At 44.6% G+C, this 24,978-nt stretch overlaps 1 protein-coding gene and 1 long non-coding RNA gene across 5 annotated transcripts in view; one reads left to right on the top strand and one right to left on the bottom strand.

Moving 5' to 3' along the window:
* noc2l (NOC2-like nucleolar associated transcriptional repressor) overlaps positions 1–18,888 on the top strand; it is a 31,616-nt gene extending 12,728 nt beyond the window's left edge. The window contains exons 13-20 of one of the 4 annotated variants that reach the window (XM_036988171.1): positions 2,156–2,269; positions 7,331–7,432; positions 8,200–8,343; positions 11,879–11,992; positions 12,436–12,568; positions 17,677–17,787; positions 18,463–18,624; positions 18,669–18,888. In XM_036988171.1, the coding sequence (XP_036844066.1) occupies positions 2,156–2,269; positions 7,331–7,432; positions 8,200–8,343; positions 11,879–11,992; positions 12,436–12,568; positions 17,677–17,787; positions 18,463–18,617 (873 nt within the window). In that variant the 3' untranslated portion in view covers positions 18,618–18,624; positions 18,669–18,888. Of the gene's footprint in view, positions 1–2,155; positions 2,270–7,330; positions 7,433–8,199; positions 8,344–11,878; positions 11,993–12,435; positions 12,569–17,676; positions 17,788–18,459; positions 18,639–18,668 lie in introns of all 4 variants that reach the window. The other 3 variants (XM_036988169.1, XM_036988168.1, XM_036988170.1) reach the window with 3 other exon arrangements.
* Positions 18,889–21,751: 2,863 nt separating this feature from the next.
* On the bottom strand, positions 21,752–24,707 carry LOC118966184. The gene is made up of 3 exons (XR_005053450.1): positions 24,463–24,707; positions 21,804–22,076; positions 21,752–21,768 (listed from the first exon to the last, which is right to left on the bottom strand). It is a non-coding gene; the product is annotated as an uncharacterized LOC118966184 (long non-coding RNA).
* Between the last annotated feature and the right edge of the window lie 271 nt (positions 24,708–24,978).

The raw sequence follows: 24,978 nt of genomic DNA, 5'->3' as shown, positions 1-24,978 counted from the left end.
CTCCTAAGATTCAGTATTTTTGCAACGGAGTAAACGGAATTTCGTAGTCTACTTCGAGGATACACTCTTGCATCTTTCTCAACAAAGAAAGAGCCAGCTAGCAAGAGCTGGAGGGGCACAGCAAGGCATGTCGGCCATCCGTCAGACCGTCAGACCTTTGCATCGGTAATCGAAAGACCTAAGCTATTGCAATGCTGTATTTCGCAATGTCTCGCACTAGTTCACTAAAGCAGAGGTAGTCAGTGTAGGCTGAGCAGTTCTACAAGCAACAGACCGAAGACCAAACGCACACTGCTGAACTTTTAGAAAAATGGCAAGTTTACTTTCTCATCCATAAATAGCCAAGTGCAAAGTACGGTTCAGCAGCTCAAATCGGCAGGATGTGGGGCATTGTTATTAGGAAGGACTTCTACCATGGATGGATCTCTAAAATAATGATTGTGATCGCACTTCATCAATTTAAATATTATGGGGAGCCCTATACATTTGGCAGGCAAGCACAAGTTATCAGTGTGTGGCCTATTATGAGGCCTACATAAGAGGCGATTCAATTTGGAAAAAATGTGGAATTACAGGAGACCGTTTTAGAAAAACGAATCCTATGTGACTCATCCTCTGGAATAACACATGCCTGGATAATATTGACAACCAACGTCTCTAGTAATACCCGTCCGAATAGGGCTATAACATGGCAAAGAATAGGCTTATCAGCGTGGAGTGTGCCGCATCATCCCATGGGATCCGTCAAGGCTGCACACAGCGGAAATATTCCTTCTACATTCAAACAAAGTAGGCTTTTTATAGGCAAATGGGCAGCGTCAAGCTCTTGTCAATCCTCTAGAATGCAAATGTAGTCTTTTATAATGAGGTGGTGTGTTTGTGTGTGCGCGCATCCGTTTCAGCTTGTTTTGGGAGTCGAGCAAGAGTCAAAATATCCGGGACTCGTGCACCACTAGTGGTAAGCTAGCGTGAGAACGGCAGTATGGAAGCGACCGCTTGGCCTTGTGGGAGTGGTCACCGTGTTGTGTGGACGGTTTGACCAGAGCGATGAAGACATGGCTGTGGTTTACGCTCTGCTCCTAAAGCTCTCTGCAGACCACATCCTTTCTGCCTATAGCGCAGCCGTTCACCCCCCCACCCCAGCACACACACACTCACTCCAAGACCCCCTAGCAGCACACAGTGTTTATTTGTGACACACTCCATTTCCTGTCTTCTCTTTTACTGTTCCCCTCATTAGAGAAAAGCGAGGCTGAGGTGCTCGCTGCTACGGTTTTAATTGGAGCAGCAGACCCAACCACGTTATGCTCCTCCGTGTGTGTTTGTGTCTGCTGTGGGTGGACGGCTGCGCCATAGGCAGAAACGATGTGGTCTGCAGAGCGCTTTAGGAGCAGAGCGTAAACCACAGCCATGTCTTTATCGCTCTGGTCAGACTACACACACGTGTACGCACTCCAGACCATCATGGTGACCCCCCCGCTGAAGCTTACTGCAGGAGGTCAACACTCACTAAGATGCGCGCACACACCATATACAATAACACAGACTACACACACACACACACACACACACACACACACACGTCCATGCACACCACACATACTCGTGCGTGTGTGTGCGTGCGTCTCTCCAAGGGGGGTGGTATATATGATTTGGTGCTTCCTGCTCCAGTGGCTCCCTCTGTATCAGGGTTGACCCATGCCTTCCCACTTCCCCCCTGGCTCCCCCGCAGACCGCCACCACATCCGATGTTTGTACAGACAGACTGGGCCAAGAGCGCTCCACTCGCCTGGTACCAACGACCTCACACACACAGCAATACGTAAAAACACAAGATGATATACAGGGCTAGGCCTATCTATCGCACCTAAACACGCACAGTGAGATGTACAAAATATAGGTAAAAACACAAATATACACTTACATACTATGCCTTTTTAAGCTTTACTTTGGCCATATCTGTCTATTGTCAGGAGTCTGAGTGATTTTTCCATGAGACAAGCCATGGAATGATAACCAAATGATGTGGAGGTCTGGCTTTGTTTGAGGGCACTGTCGCTGTTCTGTTTTCACGTTGTGTAATCTGTGTCATGTCTTTGCAAATGTTGCATGATTTCTGAACGCACTAATTTTGTGTTCATTGCTTGTTGTTTAGATCATCCATCAGGTGGACTTCAACAAGAAGCCTGGCCGGATGAGTGTGAAGCCCATCAAATTTGATGTTATCCTGAAGCTCAGCAACACCAACATGCAGGAGAAGGCCTACAGGGTGAGTACTGCTAGCTTAGCATGCCAGCTAACTAGGCTTGTCTGCCATAGGAGAAGACTTAGACTGGGGGGAGTACTGCTAGCTTAGTTAGCATGTATTATTTGCGGCAGGAGTAGCCTTAGAACTGGGTAAATCCATTTGAATTCAATCACTTTTTGACAGCACCTCTTTTGATTTGAACAAAACCTTACATATTTACTCATTTCTACAACTGCTCAGAAAGTTACTTTTTGGACCTGAATGCCCAAACATTCATGAGATTAAGGTGCTAAAAGTTGACCCGTTTTACATACCCCACCATACCATGAGACATGCATGGTCTTTATCACTGGAAAAGATCATCGGTTGTGATTATCATTTTAAAAGGTTACTAACAGCGTTGTCAAACTATTTGAATATTTCTAGAGAATTTATATAAATGGTATTTTTTAACTTCTTGACGCTACCCATCCCGTTAGCGGGAACATTTCCGTCAGCAACCGCTGAATAGCATAGCGCCACAGTCAAATAATATGACAAAAAAATATTCATATTCATGGAATCACAAGTGCAATATTGCAAAACACAGCTTAGCCTTTTGTTAATCCACCTGTCGTCTCAGATTTTGAAATGATGCTTTACAGCGAAAGCAATCCAAGCGTTTGTGTAAGTTTATCAATAGCATAACAAAACATTATGTACACTAAGCATTAAGTAGCTAGGTCTTAATGCTTTGATAATCTTCTTGTTCCATAAATATTATTTTTATACCCAAAATACCTCTGTTTGTTTGTCGCGTTATATTCAGAAATCCACAGGAAAGAGCGGTCACCACAACACAGACGAAAATTCCAAATAATATCCAGAATGTCCACAGAAACATGTCAATTTTTTTTATAATCAATCCTCAGGTTGTTTTTAAAATATATATTGGATAATATATCAACCGGGTGTGTAGGTTTTTCAATAACACCGGGAGAAACAATGGCCGCTTTACTCTGAGAGCCCCCACCTATCCACTTACGCAATGTGATCTTTCACGCTCATTTTTCAAAATAAAAGCCTGAAACTATGTCTAAAGACTGTTGACACCTTGGGGAAGCCATAGATAAATGAATATGGTTTGATATCTCTTTAAATGGAGGATAGGCATGCATAGGAACAGAGAGGTTTCAAAATAAGAGGAACTTTCTGATTGGATTTTCCTCAGGTTTTCGCCTGCAATATCAGTTCTGTTATACTCACAGGCAATATTTTTACCGTTTTGGAAACTTTAGAGTTTTCTATCCTAATCTGACTGATCTAATTATATGCATATTCTAGGTTCTGGGCTGAGAAATAGGCAGTTTCAAATGGGTATGTTTTTTAGCCAAAAACAAAAATACTGCCCCCTACACGCGAAAGGTTAACCTTGAATGTCAATTATCTAAAAACGTTTAAATGAAAAAATATTAATTTCAAATACAGTGCATTCGGAAAGTATTCAGACCCCTTGCCCTCCACATTTTGTTACTTTACATCATTACTCTGAAATGGATTACATCTTTCTTCCTCGAATCTACACACAATACCCCATAATGACAAAGCGAAAAACAGTTTTTTAGAAATTGTTGCACATTTATTAAAATAAAAAAAGATACCTTATTTACTTAAGTACTCAGACTCTTTGTTATAAGTCTCAAAATTGAGCTCTGGTGCATCCTATTTCCATTGATCATCCTTGAGATGTTTCGACAACTTGATTGGAGTCCACCTGTTGTAAATTTAATTGACTGGACATGATTTGGAAAGACGCACACCTGTCTATGTAAGGTCCCACAGTTGACAGTGCATGTCAGAGCAAAAACCAAGCCATGAGGTTAAAATAATTGTCCGTAGAGCTCCGAGAAAGGATTGTGTTGAGGCACAGATCTGGGTAAGGGTACCAACATTTTTCTGCAGCATTGAAGGTCCCCAAGAACAGTGGCCTTCATCATTCTTAAATGGAAGAAGTTGGGAACCACCAAGACTCTTCCTAGAGCTGGCCACCCTGCCAAACTGAGAAATCGGGGGAGAAGGGCCTTGGTCAGGGAGGTGACCAAGAACCCGATGGTCACTCTGACAGAGCTCAAGGGTTCCTCTGTGGAGATGGGAGAACCTTTCAGAAGGACAACCATCTCTGCAGCATGTCACCAATCAGGCCTTTATGGTAGAGTGGCCAGACAGAAGCCACTCTTCAGTAAAAGGCACATGACAGCCTGCTTGGAGTTTGCCAAAAGGCACCTAAAGGACTCTGACCATGAGAAACAAGGTTCTCTGGTCTGATCAAACCAAGATTGAACTCTTTGGCCTGAATGCCAAGCATCACGTTTGGAGAAGCATGGTGGTGGCAGCATCCTGCTGTGGAATTGTTTTTCAGCGGCAGGGACTGGGAGACTAGTCAGGATCGAGGGAGAGATGAACGGAGCAAAGCACAGAGAGATCCTTGATGAAAACCTGTACCAGGGACCTGAAAGCAACTGTGCAGCGAAGCTCCACATCCAAACTGACAGAGATTGAGAGGATCTGCAGAGAAGAGGAGAAACTCCCCAAATTCAGGCGTGCCAAGCTTTGTAGTGTCATACCCAAGAATACTCGAGGCTGTAATCGCTGCCAAAGGTTCTTCAACAAAGTACTGAGTAAAGGAGCTGAATACTTACCTAAATGTGAGATTTACGCAAGTAAAAATGTACAAAAAACATTTAGATTGAGGGAGAAAAAAATACAATTTAATCAATTTTAGAATAAGGCTGTAACGTAGCAAAATGTGGAAAAGGTCAAGGGGTCTGAATACTTTCTGAATGCACTGTATGTTGTAGCTTAACCTGTTTTACATCATCTAAGGCTTTTGTGTTGTACCCTACATCGGTGCTCTTGAATACAGGGTGGGTGTCATGTTTTGGCTGATAAATGGGAATAATATATTTTCTATTTCAGCGTGGTACCACAAAGTTGGTTGAAGGTCCACACATCAGAGAATGTTGGCTTGAATGGGAATATCTGTTTTAAATGATACTGTCAAGACTCCATATGAAACCTATTGAAATCATAGAAATATAGATAATAGAACAGACATGACCATTTTAAATTGATGTTTTGCGGTGGGTGGACCCTTTGTGGTACTAATTAAAAGTAAACATTTAAATTGAAATGGTGTACCATCAACATTTCAGTGGTCTGAATGCATGGGTCACTTCTATTAATTTTATGTCTATGATTGAAATGACACCCACTCTGTTTTCAAGAACAGTTTTACATTACATTTAAATTACATTTTTATATTTAAAAAAAAACTTTTTCAGGTAATAAGAATTGACAACTGTTTTACGCTTTTAAATGATGTCAAATTCAACATATTTTCCAGTGATGAAGACATGGATGCTTTATGGTAGGGAAATGGTACAGAAATTAACGTTCTGACCACTTCTTCCATGGGCAAACATGTACGGAAAGTGATAGGGTCAATACCTTTTGAATTCTATTACGAGATTTATATGGTATTGTTAGTTTTTAACAGGTAAGTCTAGTTGTGTCCTCAAGCACCTAGTGGTCAATTTAGTATCTTCTCATGCCACTTTACGTCTTGATACTTTAATCATCTCAATGAAGACTTCGGTTAGGCTACCACTAATTAGACATGTGTATTGTCTGTGCACCTCTCCTTTAACAGGGTTATTTCTGTGACTGGTTTTGGAAAGCTTAATGGCGATGCACCTGTTTTCCAATGGTTGCCGAGATTGTGGAAGCGCCTACAATGGTGTGGCTTGGCACCTTTAGTACAAGAATTGCTGGAGGTCAGAGAGGTCATGAAAATTTCTTAGCCCTAGCTATTTTGGGGGTTTAGAGAACATGTGTGACTAGCTTAGGATGACTATTGTAGGAGGGGCCTAAGTCTACAGGTTGAAAGTAGCATGTCCTCCAAAGATCAATCTGCAGGAGAGCTGTGAAAGTGTGTCTTGTTGTCCTGCATCAGCACATTTAGTTTCACATCTTTGCTGTCTTGACGGCTACCTTGCCTAATCAGTAAGAATTTATTTAGTATTACGGCCATTATGCAATTCCCCTTAATTCCACCCTCCCTCAAATAAAACAAATGTATTTGGAAACATGCCAGATTAGATTACGGCGCACTACTCAACCTGTTGTCTGTGTCACTGTAATAGAATAACGATGGCATTCTAACGCGTGGCAACAAGAACAGCCGATCAACTCCATGTCTAGGCCCTACTAGTTAATGTGGTTTCACTCCTCCCTGACACACAGTGTTACCCACCGTGTGTGCATAAGGGGATTGAGGGCAGCGGGCAAAATCCGACGTAAGGGGCTCTGACCAAGCCAAGAGGATTGCCACACGGCCCTCTGGGATTATCCCTTGCACTCCGCTGGTCAGGACTGGCTTTCGGTGCTGTTGCCAGGGGCAACCAATGCCACCGGCTCCACCAATTGCTTCTACCGTGAAGTCGGTGCCTGGTGACTCACCCTTGCTACTGCCAGATATGGCTAAATTAACACCTGTCTGACCAAGTAGAGTGTCTGACTACAGTAGGCTGTATGTGACCTACAGTACAGAAATTAGTACTATAATAGAACTGAAATGGGTCTCATATCCTTTTTTTGCTTTGCTTCTGTAGCATTCCATGTTATTGCTGCCGTGTTGGCGGACCCATGCCAAATCGTTTAGGGGGTTAAGTGTGGGTGTGTGGCCAGTGGAGTATCCACTGGGGTTAGCACAGAGCCATGGGGAATGCAGCATCAGGTGGCAGACCGCAGGTGACCGCTTAGAGATAATCGGATCCGTCAGGTAAATCCAGTCTGTACTGACGGCTGTACTCACATAAATAGCTGCGATCTGTAAAGTGTGTGTTTGAGACTTAACCTGAGGTGTGGCGTTAGTGCGCTGAGGTGTCCCTGTAATCTAGCTCGATGTTTGCACATGTCTTCTCACAGATCAACTCCCCTCCTTTATCCCAACAAGCCTCTTGAATGTTAATATGAGTATCACATTTGTGTGTGTGGTCCCTTCGGTTTTTCTTTTCTGATTTGTATACTTTTGTGTTGTTTCAGGATGGGCTGATAGAGCAGGTGTATGACCTGATCCTGGAGTACTTCCACTCTCAGGCCTGCTCCATCGGCTTCCCAGAGCTGGCCCTGCCCACCATCATCCAGGTAATACCAGCTCCTTCTCCTCTTCTCTCCACCCCTAGTCAGCTAATAGAACCACTTCACCAGTTGATGCAATGGCATAATGTCCATACCCTAAGCCAGGGATAGTCAACTGGCCCTGGAAGCAAAAACACGTTTTGATTTTCTTCTCCTGATCAGCGACTGATTCAGATTTTCGGACATCAGTATGTGGACATTTTATTCTACACATTTGGTAAATGGTCAGCTATTCAACATACTAACTCAAACATTTTTAGGTGTTGTTGACTATCAAGTAAAAAAATAAAAAAGAATCTTAGCTGCTAGCCTTTCTCTACAGCAAACATGAGGCGGCAAGAAACTTGACTTGGTCTTATAGTGAGTAGGCCAGATGGAAAAAGAGGGCGAGACAGAGGGGGTTGAAGAGTAAAGTGTGTCTGTGCTGACCTTTAATGGTTCCACCGGCTTGCCGTTGTTTTTACGGCCCTGTGACCAACCACTGAGCCCACTTCCTGTCAGAGACAGCCAGCAGTGGGTGGGTGGGAGGCGAGCTCCTCTACAAGCTATGCCGAAAGACCAAGGAAGCAATAGTCTGCCCTCAACAAAGCAAACAACGCATGACTTTTCCTCTTCTACTCCAGTTTTTACTGTTGCCACACACACAAACAAACACACGTGCTGGGCATAAAGTAGTGACGGTCCAGAGGGGAAAGAAAAGCACCAGCCTAGGTGATTATATACCGCTTTTCACTCTCCCCCCCCTCCTTTCTACCTCCTCTGCTGCTCCACAGCTGAAAGCGTTCCTGAAGGAATGCAAAGTGGCCAATTACTGCAAGCAGATCCGCCAGCTGCTGGAGAAGGTACAGGAGAACAGCGGCCACATCACAGCCCGGAGACAGAGGGCCGCCTTTGGAGTGGCCGACGCGGCCGCCGTGGTGAGTTTGACTGTGTGTGTGTGTGCCTGCCCGTGAGCAACTGAGCCTGTCTGTGCCCGGTCTTCTGGGCTGCTGTTCCAGAGCCCTCATTTCACCTCTTCAATGTGCTCGCGGGCGTGCACACACACACACACACCTCTTTCCCATCAGTGCCTCTGCTTCCTCAAATATATAGACATTCACCCAGTACGTACATAAGGTTTCATGATTAAATTTAGATTTTCAGCAGCCAGCAAGCTGAACTTCTTCAATTATGTGATGGTTCATCAACAGTTGATTATTGAGTTGCGTTGGTTGTTGGATTCCAACTTATTGTTTTTTACACACACACACCGGTCTGCTGGGGAGCTGCCTGGAGCAGTCCCACCTCCTCTTAACCCCCTGTACACCCCCTTCCAAAAAAACACATGCATACGCCAATCCTGGGCGAGCTCCCGTAGGAAGTGCCTGTGAAGGTCTCCACCAGCCTAGAGCGTTTAACCATCATGTGCCCCCTGACCCTTAACCCCCTGGCCTCTCATCTGGCTGTGTCGTTTACACACACAGACAGTGGGGAGATAAGAGCCTAGGCTACACACACTTAGCGGCTGCTGCAGTGAAACCTGAGTAGGAAGCCGAGGTAGAGGGAGGGATGCGGGAGAAGACATCCCTAGGTGAACACTGTGACGCTAGTTAAAGGACAGCGCTGTGGTCATTAGACCCTCCTTTATAGGTTTGAACCAGCCTCACAGACTTAATGAGGGGACATTATTGGAGGTGTGTGTGGGGCGGAAATGCCTATTCCTGTGTGAGTTTTCCTCTCACCGTATGCACTCCACCTTGCCCCACCAAGCACACACCCTTCCCAGGCTGCGTTGCGCCTCTGATCCTGGCTGGTGTGCCTTGCACACATGCTAAAGATTTGAGTGAAATGAAAGAGGGGATGTCGCTGTGTGTAATTTAGCCTGGGAGAAGTGTGTGTATGTGTACGCACTCTGCCAGAGACTGAGAGACGGACAGCGTGGCACCGGAGGCAGCGCCTGTCGCCACGGCTCCCAGCCCAGAGGAGCCTTTCGCCATGGCATCCGTCCCCATGCTTGCCGGGGTAGAGGCCAGCCCCTGTTCCGGCTGCAGTGGGCCCCAGACACCCAAACACAGATCACATTTCAATGGTCCTCAACTGAAGCCTGAAGATCGTTTTTTCTTGGTAGGCCTATGCTTTTTTTTGCTTTTTTCTTTTTTTGTACAGTTTTGAGTGAAAGGTTTTTGCCATCATCTAGAGTAGGTAGACTAGGTGTGAGGGAACAGCTGTGCCAAATACTCAACCCTAATCCCATAGCATTGTTTTGTCTGGGTTTGAAGTGTTTACAAAAGCACTGGGTCTTTCTGTTCACGTCCTGTCCTCTCCTCTTTGAGCTGGGGCCCAGCCTAATAACCGCCACTGCAAATTGTCGTAAATAGGTTTAGCTAACCGACGAAGGAAGCTGCGGTCTATACGCTCTATTGGATTTGGAGATCAGATAATCCTATTTGGCCTGATCAATACCATCCGCAAAGACCTTTAGGGGAAGGGCTGGCGTAGATTCTCCAGTCTCCTCTTTCAGCTTCTCTTCTCGCTCTCTGTCGCTCTGACCACCATTTGCCTCATGCAGCACGACACATCCTTCGCATAGAGTTGATCAGGCTGTTGGACCGTACATTATCATGCTGAAACATGAGGTGATGGCGGCGGATGAATGGCACGACTATGGGCCTCGGGATCTCATCCCGGTATCTCTATGCGTTAAAATTTCCATACATAAAATGCAATTGTGTTCATTGTCCTTAGCTTATGCCTGCCCATACTATAACCCCACTGCCACCATGGGGCACTCTGTTCCTAACGTTGACATCAGCAAACCGCTCGCCCACACAGAGCCATACACGCTGTCTGACATCTGCCCGGTACAGTTAAAACTGGGATTCATCCATGAAGAGCACACTTCTCCAGCATGCCATTCGGCATTTGCCGAACTGCAATTAGGTCAAGACCCTGGTGAGGATGACGAGCACGCAGGCGAGCTTCCCTGAGGCAATTTCTGACAGTTTGTGCAGGAATTCTTCGATTGTGCAAACCCACAGTTTCATCAGCTGGTCTCAGACGATCTTGCAGGTGAAGAAGCCGTATGTGGAAGTCCTGGGCGGGCGTGGTTACATGTGGTTGTGAGGCCGGTCAAATTCTCTAAAACGACGTTGGAGGCGGCTTATCGGAAATTAACATTAAATTCTCTGGAATCAGTTCTGATGGACATTCCTGTAGTCGGCTTGCCAACAGCACAATCCTTAAACTTGAGACATCTGTGGCATTGTGTTGTGACACAACTGTGTTTTAGTGGCCTTTTATTGTCACCAGCACAAGCTGCACCTGTGTAATGATCATGCTGTTTAATCAGCTTGTTGATATGCCACACCTGTCAGGTGGATGGATTATCTTGCCAAAGGAGAAATGCTCACTAACAAATTTGTGCACAACAATTTCCACCTATAATTTAGCCCAAACAACTAACTCTTTCCCTACTGTATTTATTTATTTTGCTCCTTTGCACCCCATTATTTTTTATTTCTACTTTGCACATTCTTCCACTGCAAATCTACCATTCCAGTGTTTTACTTGCTATATTGTATTTACTTTGCAACCGTGGCCTTTTTTTTGCCTTTACCTCCCTTATCTCACCTCATTTGCTCACATCGTATATAGACTTGTTTCTACTGTATTATTGACTGTATGTTTATAATTACAACGACACCGAGTTACACATGGAGTATGTGTCGAACTGCTTTGCTTTGTCTTGGCCAGGTCTCAGTTGTAAATGAGAACTTGTTCTCAACTTGCCTACCTGGTTAAATAAAGGTGAAATAAAAAAATAAAAAGATTTGGGGAGAAATAAGCTTTCTGTGCATATAGAACATTTCTGGGATCTTGTATTTCACTTCATGAAACATGGGATCAACACTTTACATGTTACGTTTTTATATTTTTGTTCAGTATAAATTGAAGTGAAAGTACACCACAATACCCAGACATTTTAGATGAAATCAATGTCGATACGCCTCGGAAAGGAATAAACTGAGATCCGTCTCGTCAGTAGTAGCTCAAAACCCGTCTTCCCTTATTATATTGATACTTGAACTCCCAAGTATCGATTAAAAAAGGGTGAGGAGTGGGGTTTCTTCTAGGTAGTGTTAGCTAGCGCTAGTCTGCTGTGCCTGCACCTAAAAGCCTGTATTTTTCATCCTATAGCTTGTTTGACATCTTTTTAAATAGTGAGTCAACATGTTTTAAGCATGTCCCTGACTGATCAAACCGTGTTTTCTCATGCTCTCTCTGCAGCTGACCTATAGTGATCAATATGCATGGAATATCAAATTGCAATATCGGATCGCAATACATATAGAATTGTGCGAATCACAATACATCATATCGGCATCTAAGTATCGTGAGGTCCCTAGCAATTCCCAGCCCCAACAAATACAGAGTGGCTATGTAACGTGTGTGTGTGTGTGTGTGTGTGTGCAGGCGAAGTGGGAGAAGCAGACTGAGGAGGAGGGGACGCCCCTCACCAGGTACTTCAGCCAGTGGAAGAAGCTAAGGGAGAAGGAGATCCAGCTGGAGATCTCTGGGAAGGAGAGGGTAACTATCAGACACACACACACCTACATACCAACTGTTTTAAGATAAAAGTATTTTCAGGACTTTCATCCAAATTCAACAAACGTCCCCATCCTATTTTTTTTACAAACGATACATGTAACTTGAAGGTTTGAGTAAGATAATGCATTGATATCAGTGGGAAATTGGTGGAAATGTTCAAGGTTGTATGCAAACATTTTTGAAGAATTTGACCCTTTTTATTTGTTTTCAATGGGGGCGGTTCCCAGTTTCCAGTGGTTTTTAGGAAGTAAATATGGCCTAAATGTTTAAAGTGTTTTGTAAGCGACTTTGCTGCATCATCTGGATCTTGAGCAATGGTCTCATTGTCATGTGGTCCCAAATCACCTCTTTTGACAATAAGTTTTCCATGTCACTACATTTTGCAGTGGAGCTGCATATTGACATTTCCTCTCTCATTTAAGATGGAAGACTTGGACCTCCCTGAGATCAAACGCAGGAAAATTCAGGAGAAGAAGGCTGTGGACAAGAAGGAGTTCAAGGATCTCTTTGAGTCCGACAGCGACTCCGATGACGACGGAGGACTCAAAGTCAAAGGTAACCCCATTTACATACACAGCTGGGTCCTGTTCATTACATACCAATTGGAAGGATAACATTTCAAAACCAAGAGGGATGACTTGGACCTGTCCAGTAAGAAACACTCATTTTGGTTTCCTGTTGCCAAATTGTCTCACTACATTTCCTGTTAGAGTTGGCCAGTAAAGACTCCCAGTAGTGTCTCTCACCTGATGATGCGCATGCTTGAGGGTCCTATGCATGTCTTGGCCATTAGGAGGCTGCATTGAGTTGCACAGAGTCCATCTACAGCAGGCATCGTCAACTAGATTCAGCCATGGGATTTTTATTTTTATTGAGCGGATGGTCCATGTGCAGGAACATAATTACAAATAATGTTTATACTGCAAATTAACCGCAATAAGCCCTAACATATATACATTTTGACTTAAAACCAAATCATTTCAAACCATCCTTATATTTGTATACAATCTTGTGTGGGAATACTTAGGAACAGATTGTTTTATATTCAAGTAACTTGGAGCTGATTTCCTGGTGGTTTTTTACAGTCTTATGTCCAACAATAAATAATACAAAATAAAAAAAAGTTTACATTTTTTTTGATCGCTCAGAAAACTTGGGTACCACATAAAACCACCAGTTAGGGAACCCTGATCTACAGACTGTTGGCCAACAGCACAGAAGCACACTCTCTAACACACACACACTGTAGGACACAATTAAGCGCTTATATGGCAAGGATACAGCTCCTCATCCCTTCCGGGGTGAATTTTTGGGCTCGCTCTTTTGAGATAGTACGTTACTTCTCTACTCTGAGTGTAAGCAGTATTGAAGTCGATGTTCGTGAATCCTGATCCAATCAATGGCTCATTCTGAGGGAATGTACAACTGACCTCAATGTAGCCATGCTGCCCTCCCAGCAAGACATGCTCTATCCAATTAGTTGCAGTTTACTTATCTCTCTCTCCTATATTTCTTTCTCCTATATTTCTCTCTCTCCTCTATCCTTCTAGATTTCTCTCTCCCTTTCTCACTCTCAGCTGAGTGCAGCTGTCACTCCTGTCTTCCTTTAAGCCCTGTGTGTCTGGCCCTCTGCTCTGGGTCATCCACAGGACACGGGCAGGGCAGGAGTCCTCTTTTACAGCTTTACAGTTGGACAACCTTAGAGGTCGGAAGGAGAGAGTGAGGGGGCGGTAGGGGATTTTCTTTTCATCTGGTCCTCATTGTAGGGAGAGTTTCCGCAAATGGGCGGGCAGCTGCCGGCAAGCCGCGGGCCCACCTCGCCCCGGCGGCACGTCCCCTTGCGCGCTCTCTCTCTCTCTCTCTCAGGAAGCACAGGCTTGGATCCCGGTGGGGGTTCCTAATTCAAACCAGCTCACCGGAACAGCCAGAGGTGGCCGCTCCCCAGTACTCCCCCTACTCCCCCCTCCGCTTCCCTCCAGCTCCCAGGGCTTAACTGGCTGCCCCCGCATGTCCTCCGCACACACAAACCAACCAACCCACCCTCCAGCCCTTGACAACCTTCCAACCTTTGGGCAGCTTACCAAACTGTGGTTGGTTGGAGTCAGCTGAGATTCCCCAGTGGTGGAGATGAAGAGGAGGAAAGTGTGAGAGGAGGAGAAGACTGGTTTCTATGAATGTGTCTAGTTGTTATTGTGGGGTGTCAAGTCCTTCAGGTCATTTGGGGGCAGACAGGCATGTAGATCCTGCTGTCCCTCACAACCCCAGTCTAGGTCAAAAATATACAGGTTAAGATTAGGATTCTAATATCCCAAGAATTCTAAACCATTGTACCAGCAATGCAAGCGAAAATGACTGGAAGTGAATGTTAGCAGTACGGAAAGTTTGCCATCAAAGTGAAAAAAATAACTGCAATCGTAGTGAAGTTCAGCTAACTACTCAACAAACACATAGCGTAACTATTTTCCTGTCATTCTATTCATTTAAACATTTTTCAAATGATCTACATCCGCTTTATTTCTTGATTTTCCAACTGCTGGTCACATTTTCAACCCTTATCCTGTAGAATCAGCAATGGCGCAGGTCCCATGAATTTAGTTTTGTTTATTTTCAAATGCTTTCGCGTGGAATTATTACTTTTCCTAACCTGTATATTTTCGACCTCAACCCCAGACCGGTGGTGGGTGGGTCAGTCGGTTGGCTGGCTTTTGGACAATAAAAAAATAAACAGAAAAGCCGATATACTATTTCCGCCGGCTAATTGTCCAGGAGAAGAAAGTATTTTTTTTTGCCTATTCATTGATGGAAATACCAATAAATACATTTTGATTGGTCATTCTAGGTAGCTCACTGTGTATCGGTGTGTGTGTGGTCAATATGCTCTTAGTAGTAAGTGTTGGGAGTGTGGCAATTGAAGTGTCTGCCTCTCCTCCTGGCTACCAACATCTTATCAAACCCTACTTTAAAGCTAAGGGACCACTCTGCAGTGGCCTCTGTCACACACACACACAAGACAGACTCACCTATTTTACAGAAGGAATTTGTAGCTGTCTGAAGTGAAGCCTGCCTGCTATCTCCATTTTATATATTTAGGCAGCAACTGAGTGTAAGATGTGTGAAATTGGCTGTGGTAAACTGTCATGAGTAATGCATTCTCAGCTCCATCACCATGCAGGTAATAGGCAATTCCAAGGTGGTTAGATGCTACCTACCTGCCTGCATGTGTACATTTCTGGGCCCATATTCATAAAGCATCTCATAGTACGCGAGCCTGATCTAGGATCAGGTCTCCTCTGTTCATGTAAACGTATTAATTATGATCCAAAATGAAAACTGATAATGAATCAGGACTCATAATCTGAGATTCTTAATTAAAAGGATACTTCAGGATTTTGGCATTGAAGCCCTTTATCTACTTCCGCAGACTAAGTTGAACTTGTGGATACAATTTTTTTATGTAGTTTGAAGGAAGCTGCTAACTAGCGTTAGAGCGCAATTTCTGGAAGTCTATGGTAACTGCCAGCATGCTAGTAGATACGATTAACTTCCAGTCATTGTGTTAACACTAGTTAACATTGGCTCGTGAAACTACCTCCCGTTGCAAAATTGTTTTTTTGCCTATTCATGGATGGAAATGCCAGTCAATGGAAATGCATTTGACTGGTCATACTTATTGGTTGATTTACATAATTTTGTTTAATTATATTGGCGCATATGTACAGTATATTCATGATGTATCTTATTTATCACACCCGTAGAGCAGGGTTCCCCAACTGGCGGGTAGTTTTGCCCCCAAGGAGCACATTTAAATATATATATATATATATATATATATATATATATATATATATATATATATATATATATATTTTATTGTTTGACATAATAGACTTAGAACACTGGGAAATCAGCTCCAAGTGATTTTAAGAAATCTGCTCCCAATTATTCCCACACATAGAGAGAAACAAGATCGTCTACAAATGTAAGCAGCGTTTGAAATGATTGTTTTAGGCAAACATTATACTCTTATCTGTTTGGCCATCTTGAGGTCAATTTTCCATCTACAAATGATTTGTAATTATGTTCTGGCCCCCAAACCATCTGCTCAAGAAAAAATTGGCCTGCGGCTGAATCTAGTTGATGATCTCTGGCGTACAGCATACAGATATTGATCCTTTGAGTCGAACAGACAGCACAAGAGCTGCTGCAGCATCTTGTGGTGCTTTCAAGACAACTGGGAAAAAAGACAGTTCCCGAATTGGATGACCGTCTCCAGTCGCTGCTATTTTTATTTATTTTTTCAGTTGAATGCACTGAAGTCGTAAGTGCCCCTTTTTCTCCCCAATTTCTTGATATCCAATTTGTAGTTAGTCTTGTCCCATCGTTGCAACTCCTGTAGGAACTTGGGAAAGGCTAAGGTCGAGAGCCATACGTCCTCCGAAACACGACCCTGCCAAGCCGCACCTATCGCTTAACCCAGAAGCCAGCCGCACCAATTTGTCGGAGGAATCACCGTCCAACTGGCGACTGTGTCTGCGTGCATGCGCCCGGTCCGCCATAGGCGTCGCTAGAGTGCGATGGGACAAGGACATCCCAACCTGCCAAACCCTCCCCTAACCCGGACGCCGCCTCATGGGTCTCCCGGTCACGGCCGGCTGCGACACAGCCCGGGATCGAACCTGGATCAGCTGAGCCACCCGGAAGGCCTTCAAGTTCCCAGATGTTTTGAATGCGGCATCAAATGGCAGGGGAAGGCAGGCTTCATCAGCGCATCACACCACATTGTAATGAGCTGGAGGCAGTATGCATTTTGAAAACCTACTTAATTGTTTGAAACCTGAATGTTTTAATGCATATTATGAGGCATGTCTTACATTGCTTCAAAATAGCCTATTAGATCTTCGGTCTTTCTAAACTGATATTTTCATCTGTCACATGAAGCCGTTCGCTTGTGCATTGCCCGTTTGGCAATGGTGTTTTCCCGCTAATTGCGTTATGGAACGAACATTTGTGTGTAGTCTACTACCTTACGTTCATTTCTGCTCTTATAATGTGAATAAATAATAGTTTATTTAAAAAAGAATTGCTAAACGTTCTGATCTGTTGCATCAGATTCATGGCATTTTTTGTTTTTATTTTACATGTACTGGTTGTATGAATTTTCATCTTATCGTCCCACAGCTGTCCCAGAGTCGGTTTGGAATAGACTATTTCTTTCTCGACAAACTGACCAATAGAATAGGTAGCCTAAACTTTTCTAGTAGATTGACAAAGACTAGTGATTTTGCTGTTTTGTTACTCGTCTTGTTGGCTGAGGAAAAGTAAATGTGGACAGTTATTCTAACATGTTCAAAGTGCACAGCCAAATTCGTTAAGAAGGACCGCACATCATTGAATCCTCAACTTGCATGTTCTGTTAATATGAATAACCATATTCTAAATGTGATTTCTGTCATTCTGATCACCGTGGGTGGAACCCCTAATCAGGTTATGCGCCCAGTGCATATCCGGTAAATTTCTATACTGTCCGGTAAATGAAATGTTGTCGGTCAAATATCCGGCAGCACATTTTCCATACGGAAACCCCGATCTGAATAAAACCAAGTCAAAGCTAATGAGGAGTAGTAACTGTTACTTGATATTGGATTTCTCTTTCTTCTTGCCAGACAAAAAGGGAGGCTCTGACGAGGAGGATGACGATGATGCTGATCTTCTTCAAGAGCTGTCTGACCTGAGCGACGATGAGGGGGTGGGGGAAGACCATGATGGTGCTTCAGGTTTGTGGACTGGCTTCTCTCTCACAGAGCAGGACAAAGATGTGCTTTCCACACTACTGAGCTGAACCAAGCTGGACTGGACTGGCCTGGTTACACATCCACTGTAGTTTCTGGAACTGTGACGGAAAGGCTCATGTGAAAATGGAACATGCAAGTCAGCGGAGTACGGTTTGGTTTGGGTCTGCACACTAGTGTGAGTATTAGAGGACACGTACAGGCCTGGTCCAGAATTGATCTCCAGCCTCCTAACACTTGTGTTGACAGATCTGTAAGGAATTTGATGGGGTGTAATCAAAATGGTGATGGCGCCACCTAGCCTTCCAATTGAACTGAGGGGAGCTTCCAACATATTGTTCACTCCATCTAAAGGGAACCTGCAGGGGCAGAACTAATCCCAATCACATTTCAGAACAAGCTATTTACATACATTGCTGCCTGATATTGTCTTGTGGTGTGATTTTGTTTTCTACATGTTTTAAGTTATCGTATAACATCAGTATGAAAAACAAAAATAATTCTAACTTGGTGTTCCAGACAGTGATCACTCCTACTTAAGGGGTAATCAGGGATTGGGACATAGGCCCAGATTTTTAGACTTTGGCATTGTTTGAATCCCAGAGTGCCCCTTTTAAATGAATCCCTCTTTCATGCTCTTCTTTCTCCTGTCTATAGATGATGATGATGGTGGTGGTGGTGATGATGATGATGAAGAAGAAGAGGGGGCTAAAGCCTCGAAGTCACCCAAACAGCTGTCTAGCATTGCTCTGAAAGAGTTGGCAGAGGGAGACGAGGACTTGGTGGAAGACCTGGAGCTCTCCGACCAGGACTGACACACTGACACACACACACACACACACACACACACACACACACACACACACACACACACACACACACAACGATTGGGGGTGGAGAGAAGAGTGTTGGCTCGGAGCCCATCTTTCCGTACATTCAATCATTACTACTTTCCCTGTGGACTCCTTTCTACTATAACTTGTTTTGGTTTGCTCCATCAATGTGTACAGTACAAACATGTTCTTAATGCAATTGCACATTACAAACTGACCATGCAATTGTAGAAAATAAAACATTATTCCTAGACCTATTTGTTTGTTTCTTAGTGAGATACCCTACTGATGCATGTATGCATTGTTAATTTCAGTGTACAGGATTGTGAATGAACAAGTGTGGTGGGTTGTAGCCAATAAGTGTGTGCGTGTGCAAGTACATGAGCACCTGTGTTATCCTGTTTTGAACTAGGGTTTCCTGTGCATTTACTAGGGTTGCCTTTAGTAAAGGTAATTTGTTAGAAGAAAGGGCTTGACTATACTGTAGCTGGGCTGTGCTATCCTATGGTGAGCTGTGCTGGGTATGGGGGAGGGGTTCCAGCCCCAGGGCAGCAGTGTGCCAGGCAGGCACGGCCATGTCTGATGTCTTGCCAGTCTTCTCTGCCCAGGTGGTGAAGCAGGAACACAGACTGTCTGTTTCCTTGCCAACTAACACACACACACACACGCTTAATCCTCATTTTCTGCACCATCACTCCATTTCCTTCCCTCATCCTTCCACTGCTTCTTCAGACTGCCTCTATATCGTTACTCTTTTCCTCCTTCCACTGCTTCTTCAGACTGCCTCTATATCGTTGCTCTTTTCCTCCTTCCACTGCTTCTTCAGACTGCCTCTATATCGTTACTCTTTTCCTCCTTCCACTGCTTCTTCAGACTGCCTCTATATCGTTACTCTTTTCCTCCTTCCACTGCTTCTTCAGACTGCCTCTATCGTTACTCTTTTCCTCCTTCCACTGCTTCTTCAGACTGCCTCTATATCGTTACTCTTTTCCTCCTTCCACTGCTTCTTCAGACTGCCTCTATATCGTTACTCTTTTCCTCCTTCCACTGCTTCTTCAGACTGCCTCTATATCGTTACTCTTTTCCTCCTTCCACTGCTTCTTCAGACTGCCTCTATATCGTTACTCTCCTCCTTCCTCTGCTTCTTCAGACTGCCTCTATATCGTTACTCTTTTCCTCCTTCCACTGCTTCTTCAGACTGCCTCTATCATTACTCCTCCTTCCTCTGCTTCTTCAGACTGCCTCTGCTTCTTCAGACTGCCTCTATCATTACTCCTCCTTCCTCTGCTTTTTCAGACTGCCTCTATATCATTACTCCTCTCCTTCCTCTGCTTCTTCAGACTGCCTCTATCATTACTCCTCTCCTCCTTCCTCTGCTTCTTCAGACTGCCTCTGCTTCTTCAGACTGCCTCTATCATTACTCCTCCTTCCTCTGCTTTTTCAGACTGCCTCTATCATTACTCCTCTCCGTCCTCTGCTTCTTCAGACTGCCTCTATATCATTACTCCTCTCCTCCTTCCTCTGCTTCTTCAGACTGCCTCTATCATTACTCCTCTCCTCCTTCCTCTGCTTCTTCAGACTGCCTCTGCTTCTTCAGACTGCCTCTATCATTACTCCTCCTTCCTCTGCTTCTTCAAACTGCCTCTATATCATTACTCCTCTCCGTCCTCTGCTTCTTCAGACTGCCTCTATATCATTACTCCTCTCCTCCTGCCTCTGCTTCTTCAGACTGCCTCTATCATTACTCCTCCTTCCTCTGCTTTTTCAGACTGCCTCTATCATTACTCCTCCTTCCTCTGCTTCTTCAGACTGCCTCTATATCATTACTCCTCTCCTCCTTCCTCTGCTTCTTCAAACTGCCTCTATATCATTACTCCTCTCCTCCTTTCTCTGCTTCTTCAAACTGCCTCTATATCATTACTCCTCTCCTCCTTCCTCTGCTTCTTCAGACTGCCTCTATCATTACTCCTCCTTCCTCTGCTTCTTCAGACTGCCTCTGCTTCTTCAAACTGCCTCTATATCATTACTCTCCTCCTTCCTCTGCTTCTTCAGACTGCCTCTATATCATTACTCCTCTCCTCCTTCCTCTGCTTCTTCAAACTGCCTCTATATCATTACTCCTCTCCTCCTTCCTCTGCTTCTTCAGACTGCCTCTATCATTACTCTTCTCCTTCCTCTGCTTCTTCAGACTGCCTCTATCATTACTCCTCCTTCCTCTGCTTCTTCAGACTGCCTCTATCATTACTCCTCCTTCCTCTGCTTTTTCAGACTGCCTCTATCATTACTGCTCCTTCCTCTGCTTCTTCAAGATGCCTCTATCATTACTCCTCTCCTCCTTCCTCTGCTTCTTCACTGCCTCTATCATTACTCCTCTCCTCCTTCCTCTGCTTCTTCAGACTGCCTCTGCTTTTTCAGACTGCCTCTATATCATTACTCCTCTCCTCCTTCCTCTGCTTCTTCACTGCCTCTATCATTACTCCTCTCCTCCTTCCTCTGCTTCTTCAGACTGCCTCTATCATTACTCCTCCTTCCTCTGCTTCTTCAGACTGCCTCTATCATTACTCCTCCTTCCTCTGCTTTTTCAGACTGCCTCTATCATTACTCCTCCTTCCTCTGCTTCTTCAGACTGCCGCTATATCATTACTCCTCTCCTCCTTCCTCTGCTTCTTCAAACTGCCTCTATATCATTACTCCTCTCCTCCTTTCTCTGCTTCTTCAAACTGCCTCTATATCATTACTCCTCTCCTCCTTCCTCTGCTTCTTCAGACTGCCTCTATCATTACTCCTCCTTCCTCTGCTTCTTCAGAATGCCTCTATCATTACTCCTCCTTCCTCTGCTTTTTCAGACTGCCTCTATCATTACTGCTCCTTCCTCTGCTTCTTCAGACTGCCTCTATATCATTACTCCTCTCCTCCTTCCTCTGCTTCTTCAAACTGCCTCTATATCATTACTCCTCTCATCCTTCCTCTGCTTCAGACTGCCTCTATCATTACTCCTCTCCTCCTTCCTCTGCTTCTTCAAACTGCCTCTATCATTACTCCTCTCCGTCCTCTGCTTCTTCAGACTGCCTCTATATCATTACTCCTCTCCTCCTGCCTCTGCTTCTTCAGACTGCCTCTATCATTACTCCTCCTTCCTCTGCTTTTTCAGACTGCCTCTATCATTACTCCTCCTTCCTCTGCTTCTTCAGACTGCCTCTATATCATTACTCCTCTCCTCCTTCCTCTGCTTCTTCAAACTGCCTCTATATCATTACTCCTCTCCTCCTTTCTCTGCTTCTTCAAACTGCCTCTATATCATTACTCCTCTCCTCCTTCCTCTGCTTCTTCAGACTGCCTCTATCATTACTCCTCCTTCCTCTGCTTCTTCAAACTGCCTCTATCATTACTCCTCTCCTCCTTCCTCTGCTTCTTCAAACTGCCTCTATATCATTACTCCTCCTCCGTCCTCTGCTTCTTCAGACTGCCTCTATATCATTACTCCTCTCCTCCTTTCTCTGCTTCTTCAAATTGCCTCTATCATTACTCCTCTCCTCTTTCCTCTGCTTCTTCAGACTGCCTCTATCATTACTCCTCCTTCCTCTGCTTCTTCAAACTGCCTCTATATCATTACTCTCCTCCTTCCTCTGCTTCTTTAGACTGCCTCTATCATTACTCCTCTCCTCCTTCCTCTGCTTCTTCAGACTGCCTCTATATCATTACTCCTCTCCTCCTTCCTCTGCTTCTTCACTCTCTATCATTACTCCTCTCCTCCTTCCTCTGCTTCTTCAAACTGCCTCTATATCATTACTCCTCTCCTCCTTCCTCTGCTTCTTCAGACTGCCTCTATCATTACTCTTCTCCTTCCTCTGCTTCTTCAGACTGCCTCTATCATTACTCCTCCTTCCTCTGCTTCTTCAGACTGCCTCTATCATTACTCCTCCTTCCTCTGCTTCTTCAGACTGCCTCTATCATTACTGCTCCTTCCTCTGCTTCTTCAAGATGCCTCTATATCATTACTCCTCTCCTCCTTCCTCTGCTTCTTCACTGCCTCTATCATTACTCCTCTCCTCCTTCCTCTGCTTCTTCAGACTGCCTCTGCTTCTTCAGACTGCCTCTATCATTACTCCTCCTTCCTCTGCTTCTTCAGACTGCCTCTGCTTTTTCAGACTGCCTCTATATCATTACTCCTCTCCTCCTTCCTCTGCTTCTTCACTGCCTCTATCATTACTCCTCTCCTCCTTCCTCTGCTTCTTCAGACTGCCTCTGCTTCTTCAGACTGCCTCTATCATTACTCCTCCTTCCTCTGCTTTTTCAGACTGCCTCTATCATTACTCCTCCTTCCTCTGCTTCTTCAGACTGCCGCTATATCATTACTCCTCTCCTCCTTCCTCTGCTTCTTCAAACTGCCTCTATATCATTACTCCTCTCCTCCTTCCTCTGCTTCTTCAGACTGCCTCTATCATTACTGCTCCTTCCTCTGCTTCTTCAGACTGCCTCTATATCATTACTCCTCTCCTCCTTCCTCTGCTTCTTCAAACTGCCTCTATATCATTACTCCTCTCATCCTTCCTCTGCTTCAGACTGCCTCTATCATTACTCCTCTCCTCCTTCCTCTGCTTCTTCAGACTGCCTCTATATCATTACTCTCCTTCCTCTGCTTCTTTAGACTGCCTCTATCATTACTCCTCTCCTCCTTCCTCTGCTTATTCACTGCCTCTATATCATTACTCCTCTCCTCCTTCCTCTGCTTCTTCACTGCCTCTATTATTACTCCTCTCCTCCTTCCTCTGCTTCTTCACTGCCTCTATCATTACTCCTCTCCTCCTTCCTCTGCTTCTTTAAACTGCCTCTATATCATTACTCCTCTCCTCCTTCCTCTGCTTTTTCAGACTGCCTCTATCATTACTCCTCTCCTCCTTCCTCTGCTTCTTCAGACTGCCTCTATCATTACTCTTCTCCTTCCTCTGCTTCTTCACTGCCTCTATCATTACTCCTCCTTCCTCTGCTTCTTCAGACTGCCTCTATATCATTACTCCTCTCCTCCTTCCTCTGCTTCTTCAAACTGCCTGTATATCATTACTCCTCTCCTCCGTCCTCTGCTTCTTCAGACTGCCTCTATATCATTACTCCTCTCCTCCTTTCTCTGCTTCTTCAAACTGCCTCTATATCATTACTCCTCTCCTCCTTCCTCTGCTTCTTCAGACTGCCTCTATCATTACTCCTCCTTCCTCTGCTTTTTCAAACTGCCTCTATATCATTACTCCTCTCCTCCGTCCTCTGCTTCTTCAGACTGCCTCTATATCATTACTCCTCTCCTCTTTCCTCTGCTTCTTCAGACTGCCTCTATCATTACTCCTCCTTCCTCTGCTTCTTCAGACTGCCTCTGCTTTTTTAGACTGCCTCTATCATTACTCCTCTCATCCTTCCTCTGCTTCAGACTGCCTCTATATCATTACTCTCCTCCTTCCTCTGCTTCTTCAGACTGCCTCTATCATTACTCCTCTCATCCTTCCTCTGCTTCAGACTGCCTCTATATCATTACTCTCCTCCTTCCTCTGCTTCTTTAGACTGCCTCTATCATTACTCCTCTCATCCTTCCTCTGCTTCTTCAGACTGCCTCTATCATTACTCCTCCTTCCTCTGCTTCTTCAGACTGCCTCTATCATTACTCTCCTCCTTCCTCTGCTTCTTCAAACTGCCTCTATATCATTACTCTTTTCCTCCTTCCTCTGCTTCTTTAATGTGCCTCTATATCATTACTCCTCTCCTCCTTCCTCTGCTTCTTCAGACTGCCTCTATCATTACTCCTCCTTCCTCTGCTTCTTCAGACTGCCTCTATCATTACTCCTCCTTCCTCTGCTTCTTCAGACTGCCTCTATATCATTACTCCTTTCCTCCTTCCTCTGCTTCTTCAGACTGCCTCTATCATTACTCTTCTCCTTCCTCGGCTTCTTCACTGCCTCTATCATTACTCCTCTCCTCCTTCCTCTGCTTCTTCAAACTGCCTCTATATCATTACTCTTCTCCTTCCTCTGCTTCTTCAGACTGCCTCTATCATTACTCCTCCTTCCTCTGCTTCTTCAGACTGCCTCTATATCATTACTCCTCTCCTCCTTCCTCTGCTTCTTCAAACTGCCTCTATATCATTACTCCTCTCCTCCGTCCTCTGCTTCTTCAAACTGCCTCTATATCATTACTCCTCTCCTCTTTCCTCTGCTTCTTCAGACTGCCTCTATCATTACTCCTCCTTCCTCTGCTTCTTCAGACTGCCTCTATCATTACTCCTCCTTCCTCTGCTTCTTCAGACTGCCTCTATATCATTAGTCCTCTCCTCCTTCCTCTGCTTCTTCAAACTGCCTCT

This window comes from Oncorhynchus mykiss, chromosome 9, assembly GCF_013265735.2.
Source record: "Oncorhynchus mykiss isolate Arlee chromosome 9, USDA_OmykA_1.1, whole genome shotgun sequence".
Classification (NCBI taxonomy): domain Eukaryota; kingdom Metazoa; phylum Chordata; class Actinopteri; order Salmoniformes; family Salmonidae; genus Oncorhynchus; species Oncorhynchus mykiss.
The sequence above is the reverse complement of the archived record's forward strand: the minus strand, read 5'-3'. Positions and strand labels throughout refer to the sequence as shown.